Here is a 26,850-nt window from a genome sequence, read left to right on the forward strand (position 1 = left end):
GGGAATAGGGTGCTGAATAACACTGAATCTCGCGCATTGTACACGTCACAAAATCTGCGCTGAAAAGTTTGCATGCAGAATTATTATCTGTATCTTCCATTTCCTATTGAATTTAATGGACAAAGAGGTAACTGACTACTTCCTCAACTCCTTTCTTGGGATTCCCAAGGTTTCTGATACTGAAACTAATTTGGAACAGAGCCTACAATTGTTTTCTTGTTCAAGGCCACATCTCAAAGCAAAACCTGATCTTTTGAAAAGCAGTTTGTATTCGAATTTGTGTTAAACACAAAATGCTGGATAACTCAATGGGTCAGGCAGCATCTGTGGGGACCACGCATAGGTGATATTTCGGGTCGGGATCCTTCTTTAGAGTAGGGGGGGAGAAAGCTGGAAAAGAGGTGGAGGGGAGACTAAACTGGCAAGTGGCCTGATTGTCTCCATTTCACCTCCAGCTTTTGTCCACCCATCTGCCAATTAAACCCCACTTCACCAATACTCACTTTTTATTTTTTATTTTTTTTATTTATCAAAAAATGTATTCAATTATTAAAAAATAATATTTACACGACAATAAAACAAACCAGAACCCACCACCATAATACAATACGAACAAATATCCTAAATAAACTGCTATACAACGATGTTACAATCCCCCTGCGGTGCCCAGCAGTACCCCAGGGTGCCCGTGGGCCAGGACGTCATCCCTTTCTAACCCCACCCGGGCACAGACGTACCCCTGGGAAAGGGGCAGAGCCTCACCTATACTCACTTGTCAGGTTTTGTCCTGCCCGCACCTCTTGTCCAGCATTCTCCCCCGACTACAGTCAGTCTGAAGAAGGGTCCCAACCCAAAACCTTGTTCTATCTATGTCCTCCAGAGATGCTGCCTGACCTGCTGAGTTGCTCCAGCACTTTATGTTCTATGCAAGATTCCAGCATCTGCAGTTCCTTGTGTCTTCAAACTTGTGTTCATTTTTTTTTTATTATTGAACCACCCAGAGTACATTATACACGCACTTACTGATTATCATATGTAACTGATTTCAATGCGTAGGTAGTATTTTTTAGTGGGTTCATTTGATTTTGATCTTTCATCAGACCATTTGGCTAAAGTACTGTACATCCAAACACAGTGCATCTTAATATCGCAATTCAGAATTGAGATTAGTTGAAAATGAGATAGAAATATTATACTAAAAACCATATAGCTTCGATTGAATTTATTAAAATAAGAAATTAGGCTGAACAAGAATTATATAATTGCACCGTATATATCTTACTCATACATTACATGGCAAAACTATTGGACACAAAATGCTGGTTTCGGGTCCCTCAACCCGAAACATCACCTATTCCTTTTCTCCAGAAATGCTGCCTGACCCGCTAAGTTACTCCAGCTTTTTGTGTCGATCTTCGGTTTAAACCAGCATGAAGCCATTAAACCAGTTCCTTCCAACACACTGGCAAAACTATTAGTGGACTGATTTCTAATTTCATTTTAACACCCTTCCCAAATTTTAGTTTTAAGACATGAGTGCAAAGCAAGGTTTAAAACCTGACTTCATTTTTTTGGTTGCCCTGTCAGGCATTATACCCTGGAACGCCTCCCCTGGCAAAGCTTGTGGCTCCAACTTGACCGTCATCTGCAACACATCCGAGGTAAGAAAAGCATCAAAGTACATTTACTGTATGTGGGGGCAAGTCACTGTGCAGGAATATGCTCTGGAGCGTGCCTGCCAATCAAAACATTCAACTCTAATCACTGAAGATGTCTGGTAGCCAAAAGTGAGGTTAACCTTGTTTCTCTTTTTTCCAGTTTGATTTGTCCTATCATCTGTTCATCGTAGCTTGTGCTGGAGCTGGTGCGACTGTCATTGCACTGGTGAGTAAAGTCCGACTGAACTAGACCAATCACTCTTATCCATTATTCCTGTTTTAAGGTCTACTGAAGTCTATCAAGTCAGGGAATCCTCCAGGTTATTCTTTTCCCTTAAGGTTGGCCGTTGCAGCCTGTGAACGTTTGATGCAACAGTCACTCTGCAGGTCCCCCCTGGAAGCAGTGGACTGCCTTATCATTTTATTGGGAAAACTACTATTGTTAATGACTTCTGCAGAATACTCTTGAGTAACAGAAACACAAACAGGGACCAGCAAGTTGATTTTTGTTAGTGACGATTAGATATTGATAATTGTTTGGGATAGTCCTTCAGTGAAAACCCAAAACCCAAAATAAGTGTAGGAAGGAACTGTAGATGCTGGTTTACACCAAAGATAGACACAAAAAGCTGGAGTAACTCAGTGGGTCAGACAGCATCTCTGGAGAATAAATCCTCCTATTCCTTTTCTCCATGGATGCTGTCTGACCTGCTGAGTTACTCCAGCTTTTTGTGTCTAATTTGTAGAGCCAGCTCTGCATATGGGGAAACACTGCGGACATTTCTCCCAGGAGTATATCATTATTTTGGGGGTTCAACTGTGCTCCTGTGGGAAGTTCAAACATCTTCAACAGCAGTCACATCAGCCAAATTCCTCAAAACCTCGTGTTTCCGTCCTTGCTCCTGCAGCCAGGAAGTGGAGACGTGAGTGGAGAATTAAAATCGGGTTGCGAGTCAGGGTTGATGAATCTTAATGAGGACCATCTGTGAGAAACGTGAAGCATAGCTACCCAGCTTAGGCATGAGGTGGAAGAATGAATTCTTGTGCTTTTTCCACCACATGTTAGGGAGATGTTGGGTGTTTGCCTTCTTCCAAAGTGAGAGGTAACTTTCTCAAACCAGGGATTAAAACAGTTTACCACGAGGACATGATCTAGTTGAAATACCACATAAAGACAGAGGATGGCAAAGAAAAATGATAAAAAAACGAGTTCATCTTCAGAAATATTAAAATGATAAAAGGTAGACAAAAGTGCTGGAGAAACTCAGCGGGTGCAGCAACATCTTTGGAGCAAAGGAAATAGGCAACGTTTCGGGCCGAAACCCTTCTTCAGATGTCTGAAGTCTGAAGAAGGTTTTCGGCCCGAAACGTTGCCTATTTCCTTCGCTCCATAGATGTTGCTGCACCCGCTGAGTTTCTCCAGCACTTGTGTCTGCCTTCGATTTTCCAGCATCTGCAGTTCCTTCTTAAAATGATAAAACCTTGGAATAGTTTAAGTTGTAGGCACAGTTTGCGTTAACAAAACTGACCCGCTGAGTTACTCCAGCATTTTTAATAAAACTATCAAGTTGGATCTATAATCAGCTGCTGGCTATATGTTGGTCTACTAGTTTTAACTCTATAATAAAAATGGTTTACCGACTTCATAACTGCAGCAGCATAAAAGTTACTTTCAAAACAACACTTTATGGTGACACAGTGACTTGCAGGCAGTAGATTCATACAAGAAGTCTCTATATTAATCCAGTAAAATAACTGGATCAATGACAGCTACAGCTTGGAGGTAGTATGTTGCCTTCATCACTATTATATATAGGGAGACATCTAATGAGTCTGGGGTAAACTAGGCAATTTAAGTTTTCTCTATTCCCTCAAATCACTCCCATCACTGATTTGTAATTTCATCCTATCATCTGTCCCACATTTAGTTGAAGGCATGAGTGCAATGCAAGGTATATTTTGCTTCTATTTCCTATTTTGCAATATATTTTTTTCTTTCCTACTTTGAGCAGATCAACCCGTCCACTCTCAGTTTTACACAGACACAAAAGTCTGCAGATGCTGGAAATTGCTGCATAAAGCAAACTGCTGGAGGAAATCTGTGTCAGGCGGCATCTATGGAAGGGAATTGAGTTGAAGTTACAGGTCGATGATACCTCTGGAGTAAAAGAGTGGAGGGGAGAGATATCCAGTGTAAAGAGGCGAGGGGAGGATGGGGGCAAGATCTGACAAGTGAGAGACGGGTCCAGGTGAGAAGGGGTAGATTGGTGGAGGGAGTCAGAAGGGGGAAGAGAGAGGGTGTGAAGATAACAACTCAGGCTGGGATGTGGTTGGCAGAGGTAACTAGGGTTCCCACTCTTCTCCAACTCGAGAGCAGACCATTGCATCCAATCCACCTAGATGATTTCTGGTTTCTTAATATCCTGATGGCAAAGGAAAGTTTGGATGACACAGATCTGGGTGGCAGTGTGAGGCTGCAGGGTGACTTGGATAGGTTGGGTGAGTGGGCAGATGCATGGCTGAAATAGTATAATGTGGACAAACGTGAGGTTATCTGCTTTAGTGGCAAGAACAAGGCAGCATATTACCATCTGAACGGTGTCCGATTAGGAAAATGGGGGGTGCAACGAGACCTGGGTGTCCTTGTACATCAGTCACAGAAATGAGGCATGCGGGTACAGCAGGCAGAGAAGAAAGCAAAATGGCATGTTGGCCTTCATAGCGAGTGAAATGTGGTATTGCGTGCAGTTTTGGTCTCCTAATTTGAGGAAGGACATTCTTGCTATTGAGGGAGTACAGCGTAGGTTCACCAGGTTAATTCCCGGGGTGACGGGATTGATATTTGATGAAAGAAAGGATCGACTGGGCTTGTATTCAGAATTTAGAATCATGAGAGATGATCTTATAGAAATATTTACAATTCTTAAGGTATTGGACAGGCTAGATGCAGGAAAAATGTTCCCGATGTTGGGGGAGTCCAGAACCAGGGGTCACAGTTTAAGAATAAGGGGTAGGTCATTTAGGACTGAGATGCGGAAAAACCTCTTCACCCAGAGAGCTGTGAATCTGTGGAATTCTCTGCCTCAGAAATAAGTGGAGGCCGATTCTCTGGATGTTTTCAAGAGAGTTAGAGCTCTTAGGGCTAACAGAATCAAGGGATATGGGGGGAAAGCATGAACAGGGTACTTATTTTGGATGAGCAGCCATGACATATTGAAGGACAGTGCTGGCTCGAAGGGCCGAATGGCCTACTCCTGCACCTATGTTCTATGTTTCTAATATAGGACCAAATAAAGGATGTGGGGTGGGCAAATGGGTACACAGGAGGGGATCTGATGGGTGGAGAGAGGGTGATGGGCAGAAGGGGTGAGATAGGAAGAAGCTGGGTGATAGGAGGCAGTGTTTAGTTTGGTTTAGAGATACAGCGTGGAAACAGTCCCTTCAGCCTGCGCCGACCAGCGATCTGCGCACACTGACACTATCCTACGTACAGTAGGGACAATTTACATTTATGCCAAGCCAATTAACCTACAATCCTGTCCATCTTCGGAGTTTGGGAGGAAAGCGAAGATCTCGGAGAAATCCCACGTGGGTCACGGGGAGAACGTGCAAACTCTGTACAGGCAGCACTAATAGTCGGGATCGAACCCGGGTCTCTGGCGCTGTAAGGCAGCAACTCTGCCACCGTGCTACCCGTGTGTTGTGGGAAAGAAGGGTATGAGTGGGGGAACGTGGGTGGAGAGAGGGACTGAGGGGGAGCAGGTTCACTTGAAATTAGACAATTCCATTTTTACGACCACAGATTGTTGGACACCGAGTTGGAATATGAGATGCTGTCCCTCTAGTTTGCGATTAGTCTCGCACTGGCAGTGGATGAGGTTGAGGATAGAAAGGCCACTGAGGGAATGGAGGCGGAATTTGAAAGGGCTGGCAGGTGGCCATGGCACACAGAATCTAATCCACACTTGGTTTCACCAATGTACGGGAGGCCACTTCAAAGGCGCTGAATGCAAAAGAGGAGGTTGGAGGATGTGCAACTCAATCTCTGCTCCCCTTCAGGGCTGTTTAAGTCCCTGGATGGTGGTGAGGGAGGATGTGTACACTGTCTACAGTGCCTGAGTAGGGGTGGGAGAACCAGGAGGATGCAAAGAAAGTGATCCCTGCAGAAAGCAGTGGTGAGGAGGGGAAGATGTGACTGGTGGTGGGATCTCCGCCAGCCTCTCCCTCCCACCTGACTCCATCCACCAATCCACCTATTGTGTGTCCCTCCTCTCAACTCATTATACTGGCTGTCACCCCCTCGCTCCTTCAGCCAAGAGGAATGGTCTCGACCTGTCCATTTCCCTCCACAGATGCCTCCTGACCTACAGAGTTCTTCCAGAAGCTTGTTTTTGTCTTTCATTTTCAGTTATTTTGCATTCTTTGAGGGTACTTTTTGAACGCTGTCTAAAGGGACTTTTGTATAGTTCTATACACTTGATCTTGGAGATACAGTGCGCAATCAGGCCCACCGAGTCCGCATCGACCAGCGATCCCTGCACACTAACACTATCCTACACACACTAGGGACTATTATACAACGACACCAAGCCAATTAAACTACAAACCTGTACAGCTTTGGTGCGTGGGAGGAAACCGGAGATCCCGGAGAAAACCCACGCAGTTCCCGGGGAGAAGGTACAAACTCCATACTGACAGCACACGTAGTGAGGATTATATCGGGGTCTCTGGCGCTGTTAAGCAGCAACTCTACCACTGTGCCACCACTACCAAAAATCTAGCAAAAACTCAACTATGGTTATTGTTTTAGATGTCTCCATTAGATGTACTGTTCTAGGGCTGAAATTAGTCTATTGTTTTCTAATCTCAGTTTATTTAATTGGAAAATGTTAAGGCTGAATGCACACTCTGCGAACCTTTAACTGTGGAGCTCCTCTTCAGTGCTATTACAATCTGCTCAGTATGTGATTTGTGTTTGTATCTGTTAATGAATGCAGCTTGTATCCAATTTAGGATTTTAAAAATGTTGCCCGTTCCAGAAATTTGCACTGCGCATTCTAAAAAACCTTTGTTAAAGTCATATTAATTGTAAGAGCCTAAAATGCTTGCAGTTATTTCTGCCAATGTGGGTGGATTTTTGTTGTTGCTGCAAGGCACCTGCGTGGATTTGCAGTGTTATGCCTAGGGTGTTGATATTGGTGAGCACTGTCTTATCACTTGTTCTGTTTCCTTCTCCCAGCTCATCTACATGATGGCTACCACATATAACTTTGCTGTTTTGAAGTTTAAGAGTCGAGAAGACTGCTGCACAAAATTCTAAGTTGCTATAGAAGCAGTATACAGAGCTCCATGAGCTGCATTGTGTAGCTTCAACTACCACTCACACCATGGACTAAAACAGAATTTATTAATCTGCATTTTGCAAATGAAAATTTGTAAATAGCATAAGAAAGCTTCATTTAGTATCAACTCACTCTTTTTAGTTTCTTATTTTAACTAACAGCCACCACGTGAGTGTAAGATCTGGCTATTTTTGTTTTCTAATGTGGGGATCCAGCAGATAAAATCACCAGTGGCAGAAAACATAGTGAGGAATACAAATTGCGATCCCAATCCAATGGTTCTAAATAGATTGTTCCAAGGTCCACCTGGAAGCCAACAATTGGTTGTATCTGCCATTTAATAAATCAATTTGTCTCTTGCCAGTCAATTTGCCAATACTAAGCAAATTTCTCAACAACCAAACATATTTTGAAAAGGCTTAAGTCTGAAAACACATAGTAGATATTAGTTTGGTGTCATTATACATCAATACAAATATATGTACATTGAAATGTAGCATATCACAATCGACAAGAGGGATTGCCATTATAGTTGAGCAAGATTTTAAGGCTTGCAAACATTTGGAGTATCAGGCTATATTTTAAAACTGACTTTCATATTTCTATATTTTATAACCTGTGTGTTTTGGAAATTTGACTGGAGCTAAGTTGCAGAGAATGTCGTTTAATAATCTTTGGATAAAATAAAAACAGAAAATTCTGGAATACTCCGCAAATTCGGTAGCATCTGAGAACATCCAGAGCATTTTGCTTTGTAATAATTTAGCAAAATTCGGCAGCTGGCCTTTTGTCAACAGTAAGATTGGACTGGTAGCTTGCAAACAACGTCTTTTTACTGTATCTCAGTATCCATGACTATAAATAAACCAATGTTAACAAGCATCACTCATCTGAAACGGTAAGATTATACACTATTGCCGAGTCCCAAACTTTTCATTGACATACAAATCTAATGTAGATTTATGCCTTCTTTAGTTACCAGCACAATAGTTTTTCAGATAAACTTTACGGTCATTGATGACAAAGTCAGAACATACTCCAAAACGCTTTTCTATAGAGCCTTTAATTTTAAACAATCTCCTGTTATCAGAACTAGCTCTTTGTCTTGTGCATATTTGACCAAGGGCAACTTAAGGATATAATTAGAAATACAGAATTTTAGTTGTCACAAACGCACATTTTTCTATTTTGTTTTAATTTTCAAACAAATATAAATTTAGATTTTGGACATATTAATGCACTCTTTCAGTTAGTCTTTACTCCATCTTTGGCACCTTACACTGTCCCAATGAAACTCAAAGTACACTTGAGGCGCTGCACCTCTTCGCCTGATAGACAATGCATGAACAATATCAGTTGATTAGCATTTCTAGTTCCTCCATGTTACATTCCCCACATTCATAGTTTTATTTTCATGGTCATTTCTGATTATTTATCAGCCTCACCCAGCCATTACTTTTCCTCCAGATCTCTTTTGTCATTTGCTAACCCCTTTGCTACCATCTCCCATTCTAAATTACAAATGGAATGATAGTAATTTGACCTCCGTGACAAATTATTAAATTACTTTGATCTCTAACTTTGATCTCAAAGTTACAATACGAGGGTGTTTGACCTGAAACATTAACTCTGTTTTTCATTCTACAGATGCTGCTTGACATGCTGAGTATTCCATCACTTGGTTTTATTCCTGTTTCAATTGTTTAGTTTGTATTGGATGATAGTTTAAAACCACGTAAATTTCTAACTCGACGCTATAAAAGGTTTTATGCCGGGGGGATCGTGTAACAATAAAACATTATTACATACACTCGCCACCCAAAAAATTACTGAACAAAGTACTTTATGTTGCAATGGTGCAGCTTAAAAATTATATTGAGACAGTAAGTTCTCTTGATCATCAAATAATTGAACAAGAGCAAACGATTAGTTGAGTTTAATAAACAGTTGTGGTCCTGGAAATAGATTCTATGAATAGCCAGATCATACATGTTACACAAGGCAAAGATGTTTCAGTTGTGGAAACATAGAGAAGGTGAGAAATAGATATGCTTGGTTTAAAATAAAATTTTGTGAAATGTAGGTGTCTTTGGCCCAACCTTGACCCCCAAACCCCTTCTTCCACCAAGTAGGTTTCTTCATTATGAAGCTGAGAATACACCTTACTGCAGCTTAGTAAGCGATTAAGAAAGACTACATTAAATACTAATAGCATTTTCCCTTGCAGTCAGTGTTGGCGGCCAAGAAATAGTTAATTGTATCTTGTAATTAAGTGTAACACTTGCCTTTGCCAGAAAACTTTTTTTAAATCTTCAAATGTGCCATTATAATATTTGTTAACCTCAAAACTGCATGCTTTACACTTGTTTTTTTTTTAGTTACCTTTTGTTACAAAGGTTCCCACTTTTCAGCATTATTTAATTTTCTTAATACAGTATTTTGCAATTGTATGTATAGACACTTTATTGACTTTCAGTCATTTTTTTCTTCATATACTCAAAATAAACATGCTTTCTTTACAAAATCGCTGCCTTTTCGTGATTTTCATCATCCTCCAGTCAGTTATGCTTTTAGGGATTATACACGGTGTTCTTTATTATTCATCTCCACCCCAGTTTGAACTCACCAGTCCACTTCCTCCTTCAGTGGGAATGGTGGATACACTGATGAGCACATTTCTGTATACCTTATAACTCTGCACCAATGGCCATTTGGCCATCAAGGAGCAACAATAATATGGACAGACTCTCCTGCATCCATCATTTTCACCACATTTTTAGCACTGCAAGATTTTAATTTCAGTTAAGAATCAAAGACACTTTTGAAGGATATTTCAGCATTATTTTAAGTCGTTCTGTTTTCCATTTACATAGCTTTTCCTTTAAGGCACAAAATGTTATTGTAAGATATCCTGTATTGTTTTGAAACTGCACTTTGTCACATATTATATGACTATAACATGCATACACTGCAAGTCTGATTTGTAACCATGTTGCAGTTGTTAACAATCGAGAAAGTATATCAACCAAAAATATTAAGTAAGCTAGTCAGTTAAGAATTACTATCATGATCGGCAGTAATTGTTCAGTTAGATTTTTCTTTCTCCGGTGACTATCATATCTTCCCTCTTTTGGTATAATAAGAAACTAAGAATAGGGCTGATCCCATTACTGTACCTTTTAATCGATTGAACAATGGTATTCTGGGAGTCTCTCAAGATTTGGTCAGGTACTAGTTGTATTATTTTGCTCCAAGAGAGATAAATAAGGAAGGTGAATGAGTTACTAACCCTGACTCAATTAGGAAGTACTGGTAACTGCACTAGATTTTGGTCGGAGATATGCCAGATTTCTTCTTCCGTGAAGTACAAGGACTGTGGTTTGTAGTGACTGCCAGATATAGATGCCTCCTTCCCCATAATCTATAATTTGCAAATGTAAATAAGATGCAGCATCATCTAGCCTGCATACCTATTATTTTATTACATATTCTGGCTTTTGTACACGTTTTTGATTTTGATCAAATGTACTCTGCAATACCTGGACGTATTCAGGAGGTAACCATCAACTAGAACAATGCGGATACAGTAAATACTGTGAAAATTATATCTGCAAGAAACTGATAAAACTGAGTGTAGATTTGAAAGATATGATTGCTTGCTTCAATATTGTTTAATTGTCATATGCATAGGACTGGAACAATTATATTTTTACTTGCTCATGACTGTCAACCATTTTCTGGATGGAGGATATGGACAATTTTCTTGGAAGACTAGTTTTCATACAATCCTTCATGAATTAGCTTTCATACCAATGCTTTCATTGTGTTCATATCTGTGCCTTTGTGTGATCCCAAATAACATTCAAGTTGTCTTATTATCCAGAATGACACTATCCCCAATGTTACCCTTTATTGTATCTTTGTCTTAATAACGAGCTCAAAGTAATCAGACTAGCAGCATGCTATGTGCATCTTGACATGCTTACTAGCCATCCTCCTCACCCTTCTCTTCCAGATCCATTTCCTCATGATTTTGTCTGCAAACTGGGCGTACTTGAAGGACGCATGCAAAATGCAAATATATCAAGATCTCAAAACGAAGGAAGAGCAGGAACTGCACGATATCCATGCCTCCCGATCAAAAGAACGACTGAATTCTTACACATAAGAGGAAAACAGTCCAACATTTACCAACAGAGCCATTCAACAGATAACCTAGCAGCTGTGACAAATCTATAGGCTGCTGTGTAGTGCAGATATGCAAGAGCTAATTACAAAACTGAACATCTACCATGATCAGTTTGCATTCATTCCTGTATTACAGATCATTTCAGCCCACAAGCCTTTTAGAAAGAGTTCCATTACATCCTAAATTGCAATTGGGGGAGAAAAACAGCATTTGAAGAGTTATTAGTCTATCGGCCCAGGCTTTTGTTTCCCTCTGCACAATTGCAACTACATTATAAGCTAGGAAGAAAGCCAATTTCTGGAATCCAAGCAGACACTCCCACATGTTTAATAGTCTTGCAATGGAGCCCTTACATTTTCTGTATGCAGTAATCTCCTGCTTTATTACTGTGGGCCACAATCGTTATACTTTTCCTATTAGCAAATCTAAAAAGGTTCTAGATAGTTTAAATATACCTTTTTTTTTTAAATGGTCCCTGCCCAAATATTTTCAGTGTTGCTAATATGCAAATAATAAATAAATATAATCTAACATGTTAACCATCCTTTATCATGCTAAGTTCAATTTTAGAATACTTACCATAGTTGAAGTTAACCACTCATTACATAGTTTTAGTTTATTCCCAGTACTATAACGGGAATCGTGTCACATCTGCTACAGTTTCTCTTCAAAAATAGCTTTTTTTAAAATAACGTGTCAGAATCTTTTTACTAAACATTCTCATAAGATTAAGATGTGCAAAAAAAAATTAATGCTTGTAGAATTTAATTTTGTGATTTTTAAACCTCTGTATCTAACATTATTTCATTGTTAAGTAGTGCGCAGTACTGTTAGCCAGCAAAAGGCCATTGGACAAATTCCATCAAAAGTCAACATGATGGGACTTCCATAACGTCCAATTTCTTATTTTGTTTTGTAATTAAAATGTTTAGAATATGCAGCTTTATTTCAAATCAACCTGTAATTTTAACCTGGTTATAAAAATACTTCATAATACATTCAAGAAAAAAAGAAACACAAAGTTCTATTTCTTTTCTGTAGAAATTTCTATTTCTATTTTTTTTAGTAGTAGTTATGTGCTAACTCATTAACAATTGATTAAAAGCTCGTTCTTATAGACTGTTCAGATGTTTAAAGTAGTCTCATTATACATTTCTAGTATGTTAACTTTTTGTTTCCAAAGGCAATACAGTTAAATGTATTGTTGGACAAAATAGCATGTGGGTATGTTTCTGAAACGCTTTCTTTGAACTAAGAATTAAGGTTATATTACTATAACAGAACATTACTGTTTTATTGCTTGAGCAAGACATTTTTACCCAGTGAACTTGTATGATGTAGAATAATTTTCTGTAACTTACCATTTTTATAGCATGATTAGCAAATTTAGTAATTTCCACTGTAAGTGAAGGCAGCTTCATATAGTTCCCTTTAAAATGATTAATCACAATGCGGCTGGTACCTTCACTACTACAGCTGAAGATAGCAATCAACACTTTTGGTTTGAAGATGTACTAGTTTAAAACTGTTTTATCTCCAGATTTTGTTTTAATATGTCTACCCATCACCTTCATTGTCAAATGTTAACATCACTTCCCTTTTTTGTACCCTTTTTTAAACTTCCTTTTCATTTATTTTCCTTTGTCGTTGACATATGTCAAGTCAATCGAGATAAACATCAGGTAAACATAAATCTATGGCTGTATGAGCAACTAGTTGAGGATTCAGATCAAAGATTAGATTCTTCTCTCTCTCAAGATTGTGTAGTGCAGCTAAACATGAGGTTACACTTATTTGCCAAGCATTCTATTGTTTATAGGACTTTTACATAAATATTCATCATTTACTAACAAGGTAAGTATTTTTGAAAAACTCGAATTGTGTCTTAAGGCATAAGATTTATAAAATTTCAATAAAACAATTTATTTAACAAAATGTCAAGTGTAGCTGAAATGCTTTCTGTGCTAGGCCTGTTATAAAGGTCAGCTGCTCGGTGGCAAATTCACCAGAATGTTTCCTCGGTCTCTTCATGTGAAGCTGCAGGACTGTTTAAAAACAAAGACATGTCATTTAGGCAATCAGTAGGCAGGCACCAGCATTCACTTTAAACACAGTCCTCAGTAAAACTGTTTTTCTGGTTAAGCTCAGTAAATCCCAAAAGCTCGAGCTACTGATCTCATCCCTGAGGAAGAGTTTCGACCTGATATGTCACCCATTCCTTCTTTCCAGAGATGCTGCCTGTCCCACTGAGTTACTCCAGAATGCTGCCTCACCAACGTCTTATTGTGCAAGGACACAACATGCTGGATTAACCAGCGGCACAGAAATGTCACCAATTCCTTCTCTCCAGAGACGCTGCCTGCCCCACTGAGTTACTCCAGAATTTTGTGTCTTTCTTCGGTTTAAATCAGCATCTGCAGTTCCTTCCAACACATACTGATCTCATTTGATAGGAGAAGGCTTGGTGTCACCAGAAATTAGATAAAATGTGAGCATGCCTCATGCCACACTGCTCTTGCACAACTAAGGGCTGTAACCTAGACAATTCAATGAAGGTTCACAAAAATAACTCAATTTGTCATGTGAGTCACAAATGTTGTTTATAACAAAAAAATGGGGGAGAAAAAGAAAATAAGCTCAAGCAGAATAAAATGCCTCATCAACTTCTATCTGTCAACATGGTGTAAAATAATTAGAAGATAGAGCAAAGGCAATTCACAGTAATTTAAATACTTTCTGAATGTCTGCCCAGCACTGTCCTCAGCTTTGACAGCTCTCAAAGGCTATCAGGGGGATTTTATGGGTGATGTTTTTTCATTGACAAAGACCCAGATTTACCAATACCAGGCACCTTGACTAAGGGAAGAGCAGGACAAGTGAGATAGTCTGTCTGCCTCTGGACAAGATTCATGTGTGCATGAGGGATCCAAATCACTACGATCTAGCCTGACTAATTATAGTTTTAAGAGACATCTTTCTGTTGGCAAGCTTCATGGTTCTAAAGCAAAATGCTAAACAGGCATTATTTAAAAAAAACCTTTTGGGTAACTTCGGATAACTTTATCACGTTTTAAAAATAATAATAATCATGCTGAAAAACTGCACAAGCCTCTGATAGTCAATATTCATTCTAATCATATTTACAATAGGTAAATTATGGAAAAGGGGAGAAATATCTTTATAACATGCTGAAGAAGTCATGCTTTATCATTACCTGCCAATTTTCCCATCAGACAGTGTTTGGAATAAAGAACTCTCATCTCCCACGTCCTTCTTCGAGCTCTGTGAAGAATATTTTGTCAATCATTGGATTATAGACGAGTCACTGTACAATACGGCTTTGCTGCACCCTTCCATTCCTCTAGGTTTCACCACATTGTCATGTCCATTTGTATTTGAGTATTGGGGTACTCAATTGGGAACTTGGGATAGTTAATGGAAGCGTCTTGAGGGCATCAATATTATGGTCTAGGAGGCGCTGAAGGTGTATGAAGGTAGTCAAATCTCCTGGACTTGATCGGATATATCCAAAAATACTGTTGGAAGATAGTCGGAAATTGCAGACTAAGCTAATTGCTATCCTGGCTAAGATATACGAGTTATCATTAAATATGGGTGAGGTGCCAGAAGACTGGAGGGTGGCAAATGCTGTGCCTCTATTTAAGAAGGACTGCAGGGAAAACCCTGGGAAATATAGACCATTGAGTCCAACATCTGTGATCGAAATATACAAAACTATGCTGACTATCCCAAATTAGCCCTTGTCCATTTAAATACATGGATAACTTATCACTCAGAATACTCTGCTGCAACCTAGCAGTAAAGTATGTTGTGTGACATCTGAAGTAACTGAAATATCGGATGAAATATTTGGAAAGAAAAACATTATTTCCTGGGGTATATTTAGAAAATGAGCTGATTAAATCACAGCTATATTGTTTGAATTATGATTCTATAAACAACTGCATATTTCCACCCACAAAATAGAACATAGAACAGTGCAGCACAGCACAGGAAAAGCACCTTCAGCCTGTATCTGTGCCACCCAAAATGCCAATTCAACCTGAGCATCTGCCTACATATTGTCTATATCCCGCCATTCCCTGTTCATGTTCCTGTTCAAATGCCTCTTAACCAATGCTATCATATCTGCTTCCAGTACTCCCCCTGACAGTGCTTTCCAGGCAACGAGTATTCTGTAAAAACAAAACTTGGTTCGCAAATCTCCTTTAAATTTTAGCCCCACATGTTAGAGCTGTAAGGGCGGCACGGTGGCGCAGCCTTAGAGTTGCAGCCTTACAGCGCCAGGGATCCAGGTCCAATCCTGACTCCGGATGCTGTCTGTACGGAGTTTGTACATTCTCCCTTTGACTTGCGTGGGTTTTTTCTGAGATCTTCGGTTTCCTCCCACACTCCAAAGACATACAGGTTTGTAGATTAATTGGCTTTGGTATAAATGTAAATTGTCCCTAGTGTGTAGGATAGTGTTAACGTGCGGGGATTGCTGGGCGATGACAACTCGGTGGGCTGCAGGGCCTGTTCCTGTGCTGCATCGCTAAATTAAACTATAGTCCCTCATGTTTTCTAGGGTGATCACTTCTTATGCCTTGCATAATTTTATAAACTTCCTTCAGCCTATGATGGTCCAGAGAGAACAATCCAAGTTTGTCCATCCTCTTTGATGAGGGTGCAGAAGAGTCTCGCTAGGATGTGGGCAAATACTGAGAGTATTATTTGTCATATTCTCCATTCTCAGAAATATCCTGGTGAAGCTTGTCGGCACTCTCTTCAAAACCTCAACATTCTTCCTGTAATGCAGTGACCAGAACTGCACACAATACTCCAAAGTGGCCTAATCAAATGTTTATATAGCTGCAACATGACTTCCTGATTTATATTCAAAACCTTGACCGATGAAGGCAAGTATGCCGTATGCCTTCTTTACCATCATATCTACCAGTGTTGCCATTGTCAGAGAGCTATAGACAGACTCCAATGCATCCCTCTATGCATCACTCTTTTTTCACACAGAGAGTGGTGAATCTCTGGAACTCTCTGCCACAGAGGGTAGTTGAGGCCAGTTCATTGGCTATATTTAAGAGGGAGTTAGATGTGGCCCTTGTGGCTAAGGGGATCAGGGGGTATGGAGAGAAGGCAGGTACGGGATACTGAGTTGGATGATCAGCCATGATCATATTGAATGGCGGTGCAGGCTCGAAGGGCCGAATGGCCTACTCCTGCACCTAATTTCTATGTTTCTATGTTTCAATGCTCCTAAAGGTACTGCCATTATTACAAAAACTCCTTTTACATTCTACCTCCGAAAAGACAGCACGTCATGTTTGTCTGGATTACATTCCATTAGCTATTTCTCTGCCCATATTTCCAACAGGTCAATATACTGCTGAATCTTTTGACAACATTTCCTCACTATCTGAAACTCCATCGTTTGTTGTCATCTGCAAACATAATAATAAGCCCAACTATATATTTTCCCTGTGGAGCCACCAAGTCTGACATCAGTCTGAAGAAGGGTCTCGACCCGACACGTCACCTATTCCTTCTCTCCAGAGATGCTGCCTGACCCGCTGAGTTACTCTAGCATTTTGTGTCTGCCTTTGCTTTAAAGTAACATCTGCCGTTCTTTCCTACACATTTAGTCCGCTCCACTGTGAGATCTCTCCTCAAGGTATGTCTACTTTGAAGCAGTTCTCCTCTCTCTGCGAAAGTTCAGCACCATCCTCTCTCACTGCTAGCCACTCTGTGATTCCTCCTTCCCTCTGAATCTACAACCACGTCTTAACCCAAACCCGTTACCACTGCCACGTTTGTTTTCTCGGGACTTGCCTGCGCCTCCATCTTTTACCTCGTGGATTCCAGCAAGAGTGACATCAGTCCGGAACGTCACCCATTTCTTCTCTGCAGTGATGCTGCCTGACCCACTGAGTTACTCCAGCATTTTGCGTCCACCCTACATATTTTATCAAATTGTTTCTATATATCACAACAGAGGACCCAGCACTGATCCTTGCAGAACACCACTGGTCACAAGTCTCCAATCAATATAACACCCCTCCACCACTACCCTATGCATTCTATGGCCAAGCCAATTATGAATCCAATCCATCGAATCTCCATGGATCCGACGAGCTTTAATCTTCTGGAACCATGTGGAAAGCTTATCAAAGTCTGCACATTCATTGCCCCACCTTCCACAACCATCTTTGTCTCAGCCTCAAAACATTCAAGTTTGTAAAACATGACCTCCTCGCGCAAAGCCATGATCTCCAATAAGTCAATGCTTTTCAAGATGCAAGTAGATCGCATGTCTAAGAATTTTTTTCCAATAACATCCGTACTGCTGACGTAAGGCTCACTTGAATTTCCTGGCTTGGCCCTATAGGCCAAATATGGAAATGAAGAGAAATATCCATTATTAAAATATGCTAAGTAATAAAACAGCCTGGGTCTATAATGCAGCAGTTTCTGAGATAAATTTAAAATTGAATTTAACATACTGATTTAAAAGCTAGCCAACTCGCAAGAAAAATCTCACTCCCACCACTTCCCCATCCATAAACCTGACATTCATCCATAAAGCCAGAAGATTTACCTCATCCTGCTGTTGTTCTTCTTCCTTCTGCTGTTGAACTAGTTTCATATATTTTTCCAACAGGTCTGCACTTGAAGCAGGTAATTCTACAATTTCTGGAGTCTGTCCCTCTGGGCTTTGTCCGCCTTGGTCCATCACTGGTTTTTCCTCCTTAAAGTTTGCATACAGTTCAAAACATTACATGCTGGGTCATTAGGATCTCAATAATGTTATTACAAGACAGAACTTTTCAGGAAAAAAAAGGGATTGGTTGGAATCCTGCACATCCATACACACGCGCACACACACAGCAAAGACCTAAGACACCCTACAAATACCTCCGATCCCAGACAGTTTTTTTTATCCCTAACTTTAACTTTCTGCTGCGTATCCATCCATTTATACTCATGGCCACTTTCTGCTATTTATTTATCCATTGGTTTTCACAGCCAATCTGTCTGCAAAGCAGTAGGGTTCTAACATTTCATTCCTGCTTTTCAGTGCCTTTACTTACGTGTGGATGAGCTTGTGGTGTCAGTTTTTTTCAGGCACTGCTCTGAAACGCTTTCCATTAATAGCAAGGCTCATCCACAATATACAAGAATAATATTCAAAATGGGCAATAGGCTGATATAAAATGAAGATATTGCACATTGGAAAATATTACCATGTTTTCCTGCTCTTGTAATTCCGGTTCTGCCTCTTCTCTTTCCCGTGATCCCTGGATTTCCAGACATTGTTTCTCCCGATCCCTTTGTATCTGATCTTCCCATGAGTTTTCTTTCACCCTTTGATTATCCTCGTCTTCTTTGCTTTCTCCATCGTCTTCCCCGATTTCCCCCTCTTCTTCTTTGCTTTCTTCTTCTTCGCTGTGTTTGCTCACATCTTCAATCCGTTCCATTTTACCTGTACACCATAAAAATCTTATTAGGAGTCACACAGATGGATCACTTTATTTTCGCAAATAGATTTCAAGGTTATTATGTTCATGCTCAGGAATGAAGAGATTATTTTTGGTTGATACCAAAGGACAGAAAACTCATATTTATGCCATGAACACAAAAGGAAAATCCAACTACTGTTTTTAATGTGTAGGAAGGATCTGTAGATGCTGATTTACAATGAAGATAGACACTAAATGCTGGAGTAACTCAGCATGACAGGCAGCATCTGTGGATAGAAGGAAATGGATGACATTTCGGGTCAAGACAACAGGGGTCTCAATCCTAAACATCACCCATTCCTTCTCTCCAGTGATGCCGCCTGTCCCTCTGAGTTACTCCACGATATTGACTGTTTTTTAAACTTGCTTTGATAATTTGTCTGCTTATCCCATTTACAACACATCCATACCAAAGTGTCATCAGCATGCACTTCTTCCATGAATGTCGATGTCGGTTTGAATTGTAATGTGACCTAGGTCCAAGTAGCATGCTTGATTATCAACTACAAGATGAACCCATGCTTGCATTACTGCAACTTACAACATTGCAAAGATATTTTTCTGCCTGAACAAGATGCCGAATTTTATACGTAAAATCCCTGAACCAAAGAAACATTGAAGAATCACAAACCATTCGCTTGGAGAATGTCACTCTAAATGAAATTGTTTTATGATTGTTGGAAGACCAATTTCCCTCCCGGGATAAATAAAGTTCCATCATATCGTATCGTTTGTGAGATGCTGTTTGAATAAAACCTTTTCTTTAAAACCCTTTCAGCAGTGCAATGAAATTGGCAGCATTAACTGCTCTTGCTATTGTATAGCAGGAGGTTGTGACTGCATTAGTCCCCTATCTGACACACATTGGCTAAGAAATTACTAGCTTGAGATAACCAAGGATGCTAGATCCATGTTACATTAGGTTGACAAAACAGATAGCTAAACCTCAGGAATGCAAGTCTTAGCACGTAATAATGACTGACCGTATCCATTTTTAATTAAATAATAAGGCCTTTCAAATACAAAAAAATCAATGCCATGATTGTTGTTGTCATTGCTGCTGTGGTGCATAAAAATCTTCCTGACATTCTTTCACCAAGAGTCCATTATTACATTACTTCTAAGATATTGAAACGTCCAAAGCATTCTCATCTTATTTGATCTACATCACAAAATACAATAAGATACAAAATGCTGGAGTAACTCACTGGGACAGGCAGCTTCTCTGGAGCGAATGAATGGGTGACGTTTCAGTTCAGTCTAAAGATGTAAACCAGCATCTGCATTTCCTTCCTACACACTCTTATCACGATATTTAATGTCAAGTTATTCATAAGGCTCATTAATTGTCACATACACCAATTGGTGTAGTTGGTGAAATTAGTGGTTGGTGAAATTGTGAAATTCAAGTTGCCATTGCAGCACATCAATAAGAATACAACATAACATTATAAAGAAATTGAATATAAAGCATAAAAAACATCCCCCCACAATGGTTCTCACTGTGAGGGAAGGCACAAAGTCCAGTCCCCATCCCCTTGCCTATCGAGGCCTCCGCAGTCGCCGCTACGGGGCCCGATGTTTCAGGCCCTTCTCGCCGGGTGATGGTGCTGCGGCGTTGGGAGAACCCTCACAGCGGCATGGGATACCTGGAATGGCCGCTTCCATTCAGCGCCTCAATAGCACCACCTCAGGCAAAACACCACCTTCTGGATTCAACAAACAACTTCACACAGTGATTTTATTCACATTTCTCCTCACCAATCTCTTGCATATCCACATTGTTTATTACCATCTACTTTTATCTTGCACCATAGGCCCTTTTAATTGATTTCTCCTGTCTTCCACCTTACCTTGTGCACTTCCCCAGCCTCTGGAAATTTACACTTTTGGCAAAAGGCTATTGACCTGAAATGTTTATTATAACTGATGCTGCTAATCTGCTGATTATTTCCAGACCTTTCTGTTTTTATTTCCAGCATCTCCAGTATTTTGTCTCCGTATAATTATCTTCACATTCATAGGCCACATGTGAGTTATGCAACTTATGGGCACAAATTCTTGAGAAATATGGTTTAGTTTAGTTTAGGGATACAGCGTGGAAACTGGCCCTTCAGCCCACTGATTCTGTGCCAACCAACAATCATCCATACACGAGTTCTGTCCTACATACTAGTGACAATTTACAGAAGCCAATTAACCATCAAACCAGCACATCTTTGAAATGTGGGAGGAAACTGGAGCACCCGAAGAAAATCCACGCAGTCACGGGGGGAGAACTTACAATGTTTAAGAAAGAACTGCAGATGCTGAAAAAAATCGAAGGTAGACAAAAGTGCTGGAAAAATTCAGCAGGTGAGGCAGCATCTATGGAGCGAAGGAATAGGTGACGTTTCAGGTCGAGACCCTTCTTCAGGGGGAAGTTACAAACTCCTTACAGACGGCACCTGTAGTCAGGATCAAACCTGGGTCTCTGGTGCTGTAAGGCAGTAGCTCTAACACTGCGCTGCCTGATAAAATTCATAAATTAAATCATAAAAGGTATTGTAAAACATATCTTAGGTGCTGTCCATTTTGCCTCATTAATTTCAATTTACTTGAACCTTAGATCCACTTACAGTCCTCTAGTGAATGTATTGGACAATCGTTCACACTAGTTCTATCTAATCCCACTTTCACATTCATTCACTAAGTACCAGGGACAATTCACAGAGACCGATTAACCTAATAAATCTGCACGTCTTTGGGTTGTGGGAGCAAACTGGAGCATCCAGAGGAAACCTATATGGTCGCAGGAAGAACATACAAATTTCATGAATCGAAGCTGGATTTCTGGCACGAAGAGGCAGCAGTTTTACCAGCTGTACTCTCATCTTCAGGGAAAGCAAATTGCCATTAATGGGTAAGTAATGATTGCCTCTCAAAAGTCAAATAATTGAAATCTAATAAATACTAGAAATAATGTGTGGAAACACTATTCATTACGTCAGTATAACACGGCAACCAAACAATAAATAACTAATGCACACGGAGTTTCCTTTCAGCCGTTTCCTAACAAGATTGAAATACCAAACAATCCGTGGCATAAATCTGGGTACATTGCACCATTTATTTTTTTGTATGTGTTCTGTACCTTAAGGAATTATACGATATAAACATACTTGTAAATAAGTTGTTTAACAGAATATAGCAGAGACATTACGAGTCAAAAGTTGCCCAGTTTTAAAAACTTCTGAATCCATTCAGCCTGTGGAAGCTAAGTAGTGAAAGACTCCACACTAGATAATTTCAGTCTGAAGAAGGGTCTTGACCCGAAATGTCACCCATTCCGTCTCTCCAGAGATGCTGCCTGTCCTGCTGAGTTTCTCCAGCATTTTGTGTATATCAGATAATTTCCTACATTTCGTATGAAAATATCCCATTTGAGAATTATTTATCTTCTCTTATAATACTGTTGAAGGAAAGCACAGCAGAATATTGATAAAGAATATTATAATAAACTTCAAAGATCAATGGAAAATATTGGACAGGCTAGATGAAGCAAGATTGTTCCCGATGTTGGGGAAGTCCAGAACAAGGGGCCACAGTTTAAGGTTAAGGGGGAAATCTTTTAGGACCGAGATGAGAAAAACATTTTTCACCCAGAGAGTGGTGAATCTCTGAAATGTTCTGCCACAGAAGGTAGTTGAGGCCAGTTCATTGGCTATATTTAAGAAGGAGTTAGATGTGGCCCTTGTGGCTAAAGGTATCAGGGGGTATGGAGAGAAGGCAGGTACAGGATACTGAGTTGGATGATCAGCCATGATCATTTGAATGGCGGTGCAGGCTCGAAGGGCCGAATGGCCTACTCCTGCACCTATTTTCTATGTTTCTATGATTCTATTAAGAATATAGACCTCTCCCATTTTAACAAGGGGCATTAAAGCAGCCTACATTCTGACACACCATACCACAAGATGGCAGGAAACTCACATGCATCTGCTGGAGTGGAAATTATCTTTTCGCCTTGTGAAGAAACAGAGCCTTTATCCCCGTTTTCTTGCCACCACTGGGATACATTCTCATTAAGCATTGAAATGCCTTCTTGCACTGTAAAAAATACACAATAGGCTCTTTGTTTGATCTTTATAATGACACAGAAAATGCAAAAGTAGAAGCAACCAACAGTCACAAAATATTAATTTTGACCAGGTTCATTGTTTACTCATTAAAAGACTTGTTTATTATTCTTTTCTCAAGCAAGATTTGGATTTTAATTTTCAATAAACATCTGATCATAAAAACTCCTCAAAATGTTTAACTGCCTGGGAAACCGGAAAATGTATTTTACTCTTTAACCAACATAAATATTGCTGGACATCTGTCTTGCAAGTCTCCAGAGGAAAGCATTTCCTTTTAATTACTCTCAAATGTCTGCAAGTTTATTTCAGGAGTATCACATCTGTGTTTGCCTTTACATTTCCTTTAAAATGTTAAATCTAGAAAGATTACCCTTGCAACTTTAGTAAGAATGGCCAGATCTCAAGAGGCTGCTAGATTGAACCTTTAGCCTCAGACATTCAGTCACCCCTGCCTTCATTGAACACGGATTGTCAGTTCCTCACCAGCTGCCTGATGAGGTAATGAACCGCTGCAAACTTGCAATTTAAGAGAGAAGAAAAACAAGAGGGAAAGTTCATGTCAAATAAGTACGCTGACTGCTATCCCACTCACTATCCTCCTTGTTAAAGCAGGAAGTATGATGGCAACCAGTCGCTAGGGAGCTAAGAAAACTGAGGAAAGTGCAGTTTTCCCAGTTTTTTTTAGCTCCCTAACGACTGATCCAGCCATCATACTTCCTGCTTTAACAAGATAGCGAGTGACTCGGGGATAGCAGTCAGCGTGCTAAAGGGCCTGTCCCACGAGCATGCGACTCCATGCGGCAAGCACGACCTAACGTGATCGCTTGAGTCGTACGGTCTCGCGGAGCCGGTCCCACTTCGATCGCCGGAGCCGTATGGAGTTGTGCGGAGCTTGTCCCGACATCGCGCGGGGTTCTGAAAAACTGACTGTGTTAAAAAATTCCGCGCGGCAACGGCCTGTCGGCCCGCAGCCGCCTCGACGAGCATACGCAGCATCTCGACGCCGTACGCACGTCTTGACACTGCGCACGCCCGTCAGACTTCGCTCAAACTTCACGTCACTCACTCGACCTCCGTGTGGCCCCCGCTTCCGGTTTGGTCACGCTTTGGTCATGCTCGTGGGACAGGCCCTTTACTTTTTTTCTTGCTGGACGCATGCACTGGAAGACTAAATTACTTGAATATTTTGCATCATCCCTATGTATGACTCAATTGCCTCCTCACGTTTTTTATTTAGTTTAGTTTTTAGTCTAGAGATACAGCCTGGAGATAGGCCCTTCGGCCCATCGACTCCGAACCGACCAGCAATCCCCGCACATTAACACTATCCTACACCAAGGACAATTTTTTAAAACCTTTATATCAAGCCAATTAACCTACAAACCTGTACATCTTTGGAGCATGGGAGGAAACCGAAGATCTCGGAGAAAGCCCACACAGGTCATGGGGACAAGGTACAAACTGTGCACAGACAGGATCAAACCTGGGCCTCTGGCTATGTAAGCACTGTAAGGCAACACTTCTACCGCTGCACCACTGTGCCACCCCCCGATTTAAAGATTGTCATAAAAAATCCAAATGTCATCCAAGTACATTGCAGGTGATCATTTCTGACAAATAATAAACTCATTATGCACGAGATCTGGTGAAATTCGGTCATTTTGTGGAATTACATCCCCGGACACAAATAGTTAAACAGGGAAGTAAGAAAAACTCAATGCGAAAGTACAGCTGTTAAAATTCACCAAGCATAATCATTGTATTGTGGCATTCTGTGTCAGTGACTCCTGAATGAAGAACAGATATCGATACTCAAGGAAACAATGCACCCATGAATTGATCGAAAAAATAACTTTTTGCAGCAATTAACAACCTAGGCCTATGTTACGAGAAAGTAGAGAAACAAAGTGTGTATAGTATACAAAGCCCAAATCAATATTCTGGCAGTAGAAACATGATGGAATTCATGAATGCAACAAGGAGTGAAAGAAAGCAAATCTTTATGCTGGAGCATCCTAGGCTTTTGGGGTTCTGCATCATGCAGCAATAACAAGAAAAAATACTTTCCAGGATCTACAGAAACAGTAAGGAGAAGTGCTGGCAGTCCATGTGCAGAACTCTGGAACAAAAACTGCAATCCCCGTAGATGGGCCCAGCAAAGTGCAGTAATGAGAAACAGATTACACAAATACTTCATATTTAGTAGCTAAGAACCTTAATTGCCAGTGATCTCGAGGACATGAGTGATATGGAGGTAGTGGTTCCCCACAAGCTGTTGTGTGCTCAATTTGGAGACACCATCTGGATAATAAATCCAGGGATACAACAGGAACCTTTGTGGTTAATCCATCCACTGAAATAGGCATAGTAAGTTTCATTGAAATAACACAGGAGCTAAGAAAAGGCCTCAGGAGGAGGTGAAATATGTATCTGTTACAACTGTGCCTGAGGCAGCCAAAAGCTCAAGATCGGACCTGGGGAAATAAAATTCCAACAGACGTTCCCATTGTGCCTTGCAGCTCCAACAAAGAGATGATCGGCTGTTAATAAAGGTAATACAGAAAGCAGTAGGAGATCTAATGTGTGCGATAGGGAGCACTCCTTCTGACCAGAGTAATATGCAGTGAAGGGCCGGGCACAGTCTTAATAACTACTGTGTAATAACTAATAATACCCAATTTTGCTAGCCCTTGCTGTCTCCTCCCCTTCCTTAACCCTCTAGCTGTCTCCTCCCACCCTCCCATCCGCCCGCCCCCGGGCTCCTCCTCCTCCCCTTTTCCTTCCTTCTCCCCCCCCACCCCCCATCAGTCTGAAGAAGGGTTTCGGCCCGAAACGTCGCCTATTTCCTTCGCTCCATAGGTGCTGCTGCACCCGCTGAGTTTCTCCAGCAATTTTGTGTACCTTAATTTACTATGTTCACTTTCATAAAAGCATAAGTGATAGGAGTAGAATTAGGCCATTAGGCCCATCAAGTCTACTCCACCATTCAATCGTGGCTGATCTATCTCTCCGACCTAACCCCTCGCCTGCCCTCTCCCCATAACCTCTGACACCCGTACTAATCAAGAATTCGATAATTAGGGAAGACTGCGCATTAAGACTGAAAGAGGGGGGGGGGTCAACAAAATACATAGTTTACTGAACAGTGACTGGCACAGGGAATCCCATATCCTCCACATGTTGAATTCCCTGTACTTTATTGAACAGGCCATGATACTGAGGCATCTCAGCAGTAACTTTTTAAGATTGTACTCCTTCATCGATTAATTCCAGGAAAATACAAATAGAAAGTACAAAGCTTTAGTTCTTGGGATTGATGAATAAAGGCGCGTGGCCAGGATGGGCAAGGCAGAGGCAAGCTGAAGAGAATGACTCCAATAGGGGCTTAAAGCCTTTGGAATGAAAACTTATCCAGGATTGTGCTGCCATGGCATAATTTCCTCCTTAAAGAAGGAAAAAAACGATACTCTGAATATTATAAACCTTTAAAGAAATTTGAGCAAGACCTGCAGATGGCTCTTGGCAGGACATTAAATAGAAAGCCATTTGTTGTTACAGATGTCCATCACTGATGCTTAAAGTGACGTACTCATGTCAGAAATGCATGGCAGCCAGCAGCTGCAGTTCCTGTTTTTTACATGATGCTGTCTGACCCGCTGAGTTACTCCAGCAATTTGTGTTAGTTTCATGTCAAACCTATGCTGATGGCATCCGCCTTAGGTGGTTGAGGGGGGATAGTCCAAATATTAGACACACTTGTTAGCAGTGTACTGAGTTAGGAAAACCATGAAGTGACAAGTCATCAACTAGACATTTTATGTTTCAATGGTTAATGCCTTGAATAAAGCAGAAGGAAACAGGCAGGCATATGAATTCATGTCGGCAAAAAGGTTTTTTAATAGTTTAGAGATATATCGGGGAAACAGGCCCTTTGGCACTCCGAGTCCACACCGACCAGCGATCCGCACACATTAACACTGTAGATCAATCACCATTAGGCCATTC

General features: G+C 40.6%; 2 protein-coding genes across 5 annotated transcripts in view; one reads left to right on the forward strand and one right to left on the reverse strand.

The window, feature by feature from the left end:
• Positions 1 to 12,313, forward strand: part of LOC129702594 (proteolipid protein DM gamma) — a 181,981-nt gene extending 169,668 nt beyond the window's left edge. For 2 of the 3 annotated variants that reach the window (XM_055644388.1, XM_055644387.1), the window contains exons 5-7: positions 1,588 to 1,661; positions 1,819 to 1,884; positions 11,016 to 12,313. In XM_055644388.1, the coding sequence (XP_055500363.1) occupies positions 1,588 to 1,661; positions 1,819 to 1,884; positions 11,016 to 11,168 (293 nt within the window). In that variant the 3' untranslated portion in view covers positions 11,169 to 12,313. Of the gene's footprint in view, positions 1 to 1,587; positions 1,662 to 1,818; positions 1,885 to 6,897; positions 9,525 to 11,015 lie in introns of those variants that run through there. The other variant, XM_055644389.1, reaches the window with a different exon arrangement.
• ofd1 (OFD1 centriole and centriolar satellite protein) overlaps positions 12,165 to 26,850 on the reverse strand; it is a 78,266-nt gene continuing 63,580 nt past the window's right edge. For both annotated transcript variants that reach the window (XM_055644386.1, XM_055644385.1), the window contains exons 19-23: positions 22,697 to 22,813; positions 18,449 to 18,687; positions 17,803 to 17,952; positions 14,404 to 14,471; positions 12,165 to 13,234 (exon numbers count right to left, since the gene is read on the reverse strand). In XM_055644386.1, the coding sequence (XP_055500361.1) occupies positions 13,192 to 13,234; positions 14,404 to 14,471; positions 17,803 to 17,952; positions 18,449 to 18,687; positions 22,697 to 22,813 (617 nt within the window). In that variant the 3' untranslated portion in view covers positions 12,165 to 13,191. The remainder of the gene's footprint in view (positions 13,235 to 14,403; positions 14,472 to 17,802; positions 17,953 to 18,448; positions 18,688 to 22,696; positions 22,814 to 26,850) is intronic.

The sequence above is a fragment of the Leucoraja erinacea genome, chromosome 13 (assembly GCF_028641065.1).
Source record: "Leucoraja erinacea ecotype New England chromosome 13, Leri_hhj_1, whole genome shotgun sequence".
NCBI lineage: Eukaryota > Metazoa > Chordata > Chondrichthyes > Rajiformes > Rajidae > Leucoraja > Leucoraja erinaceus.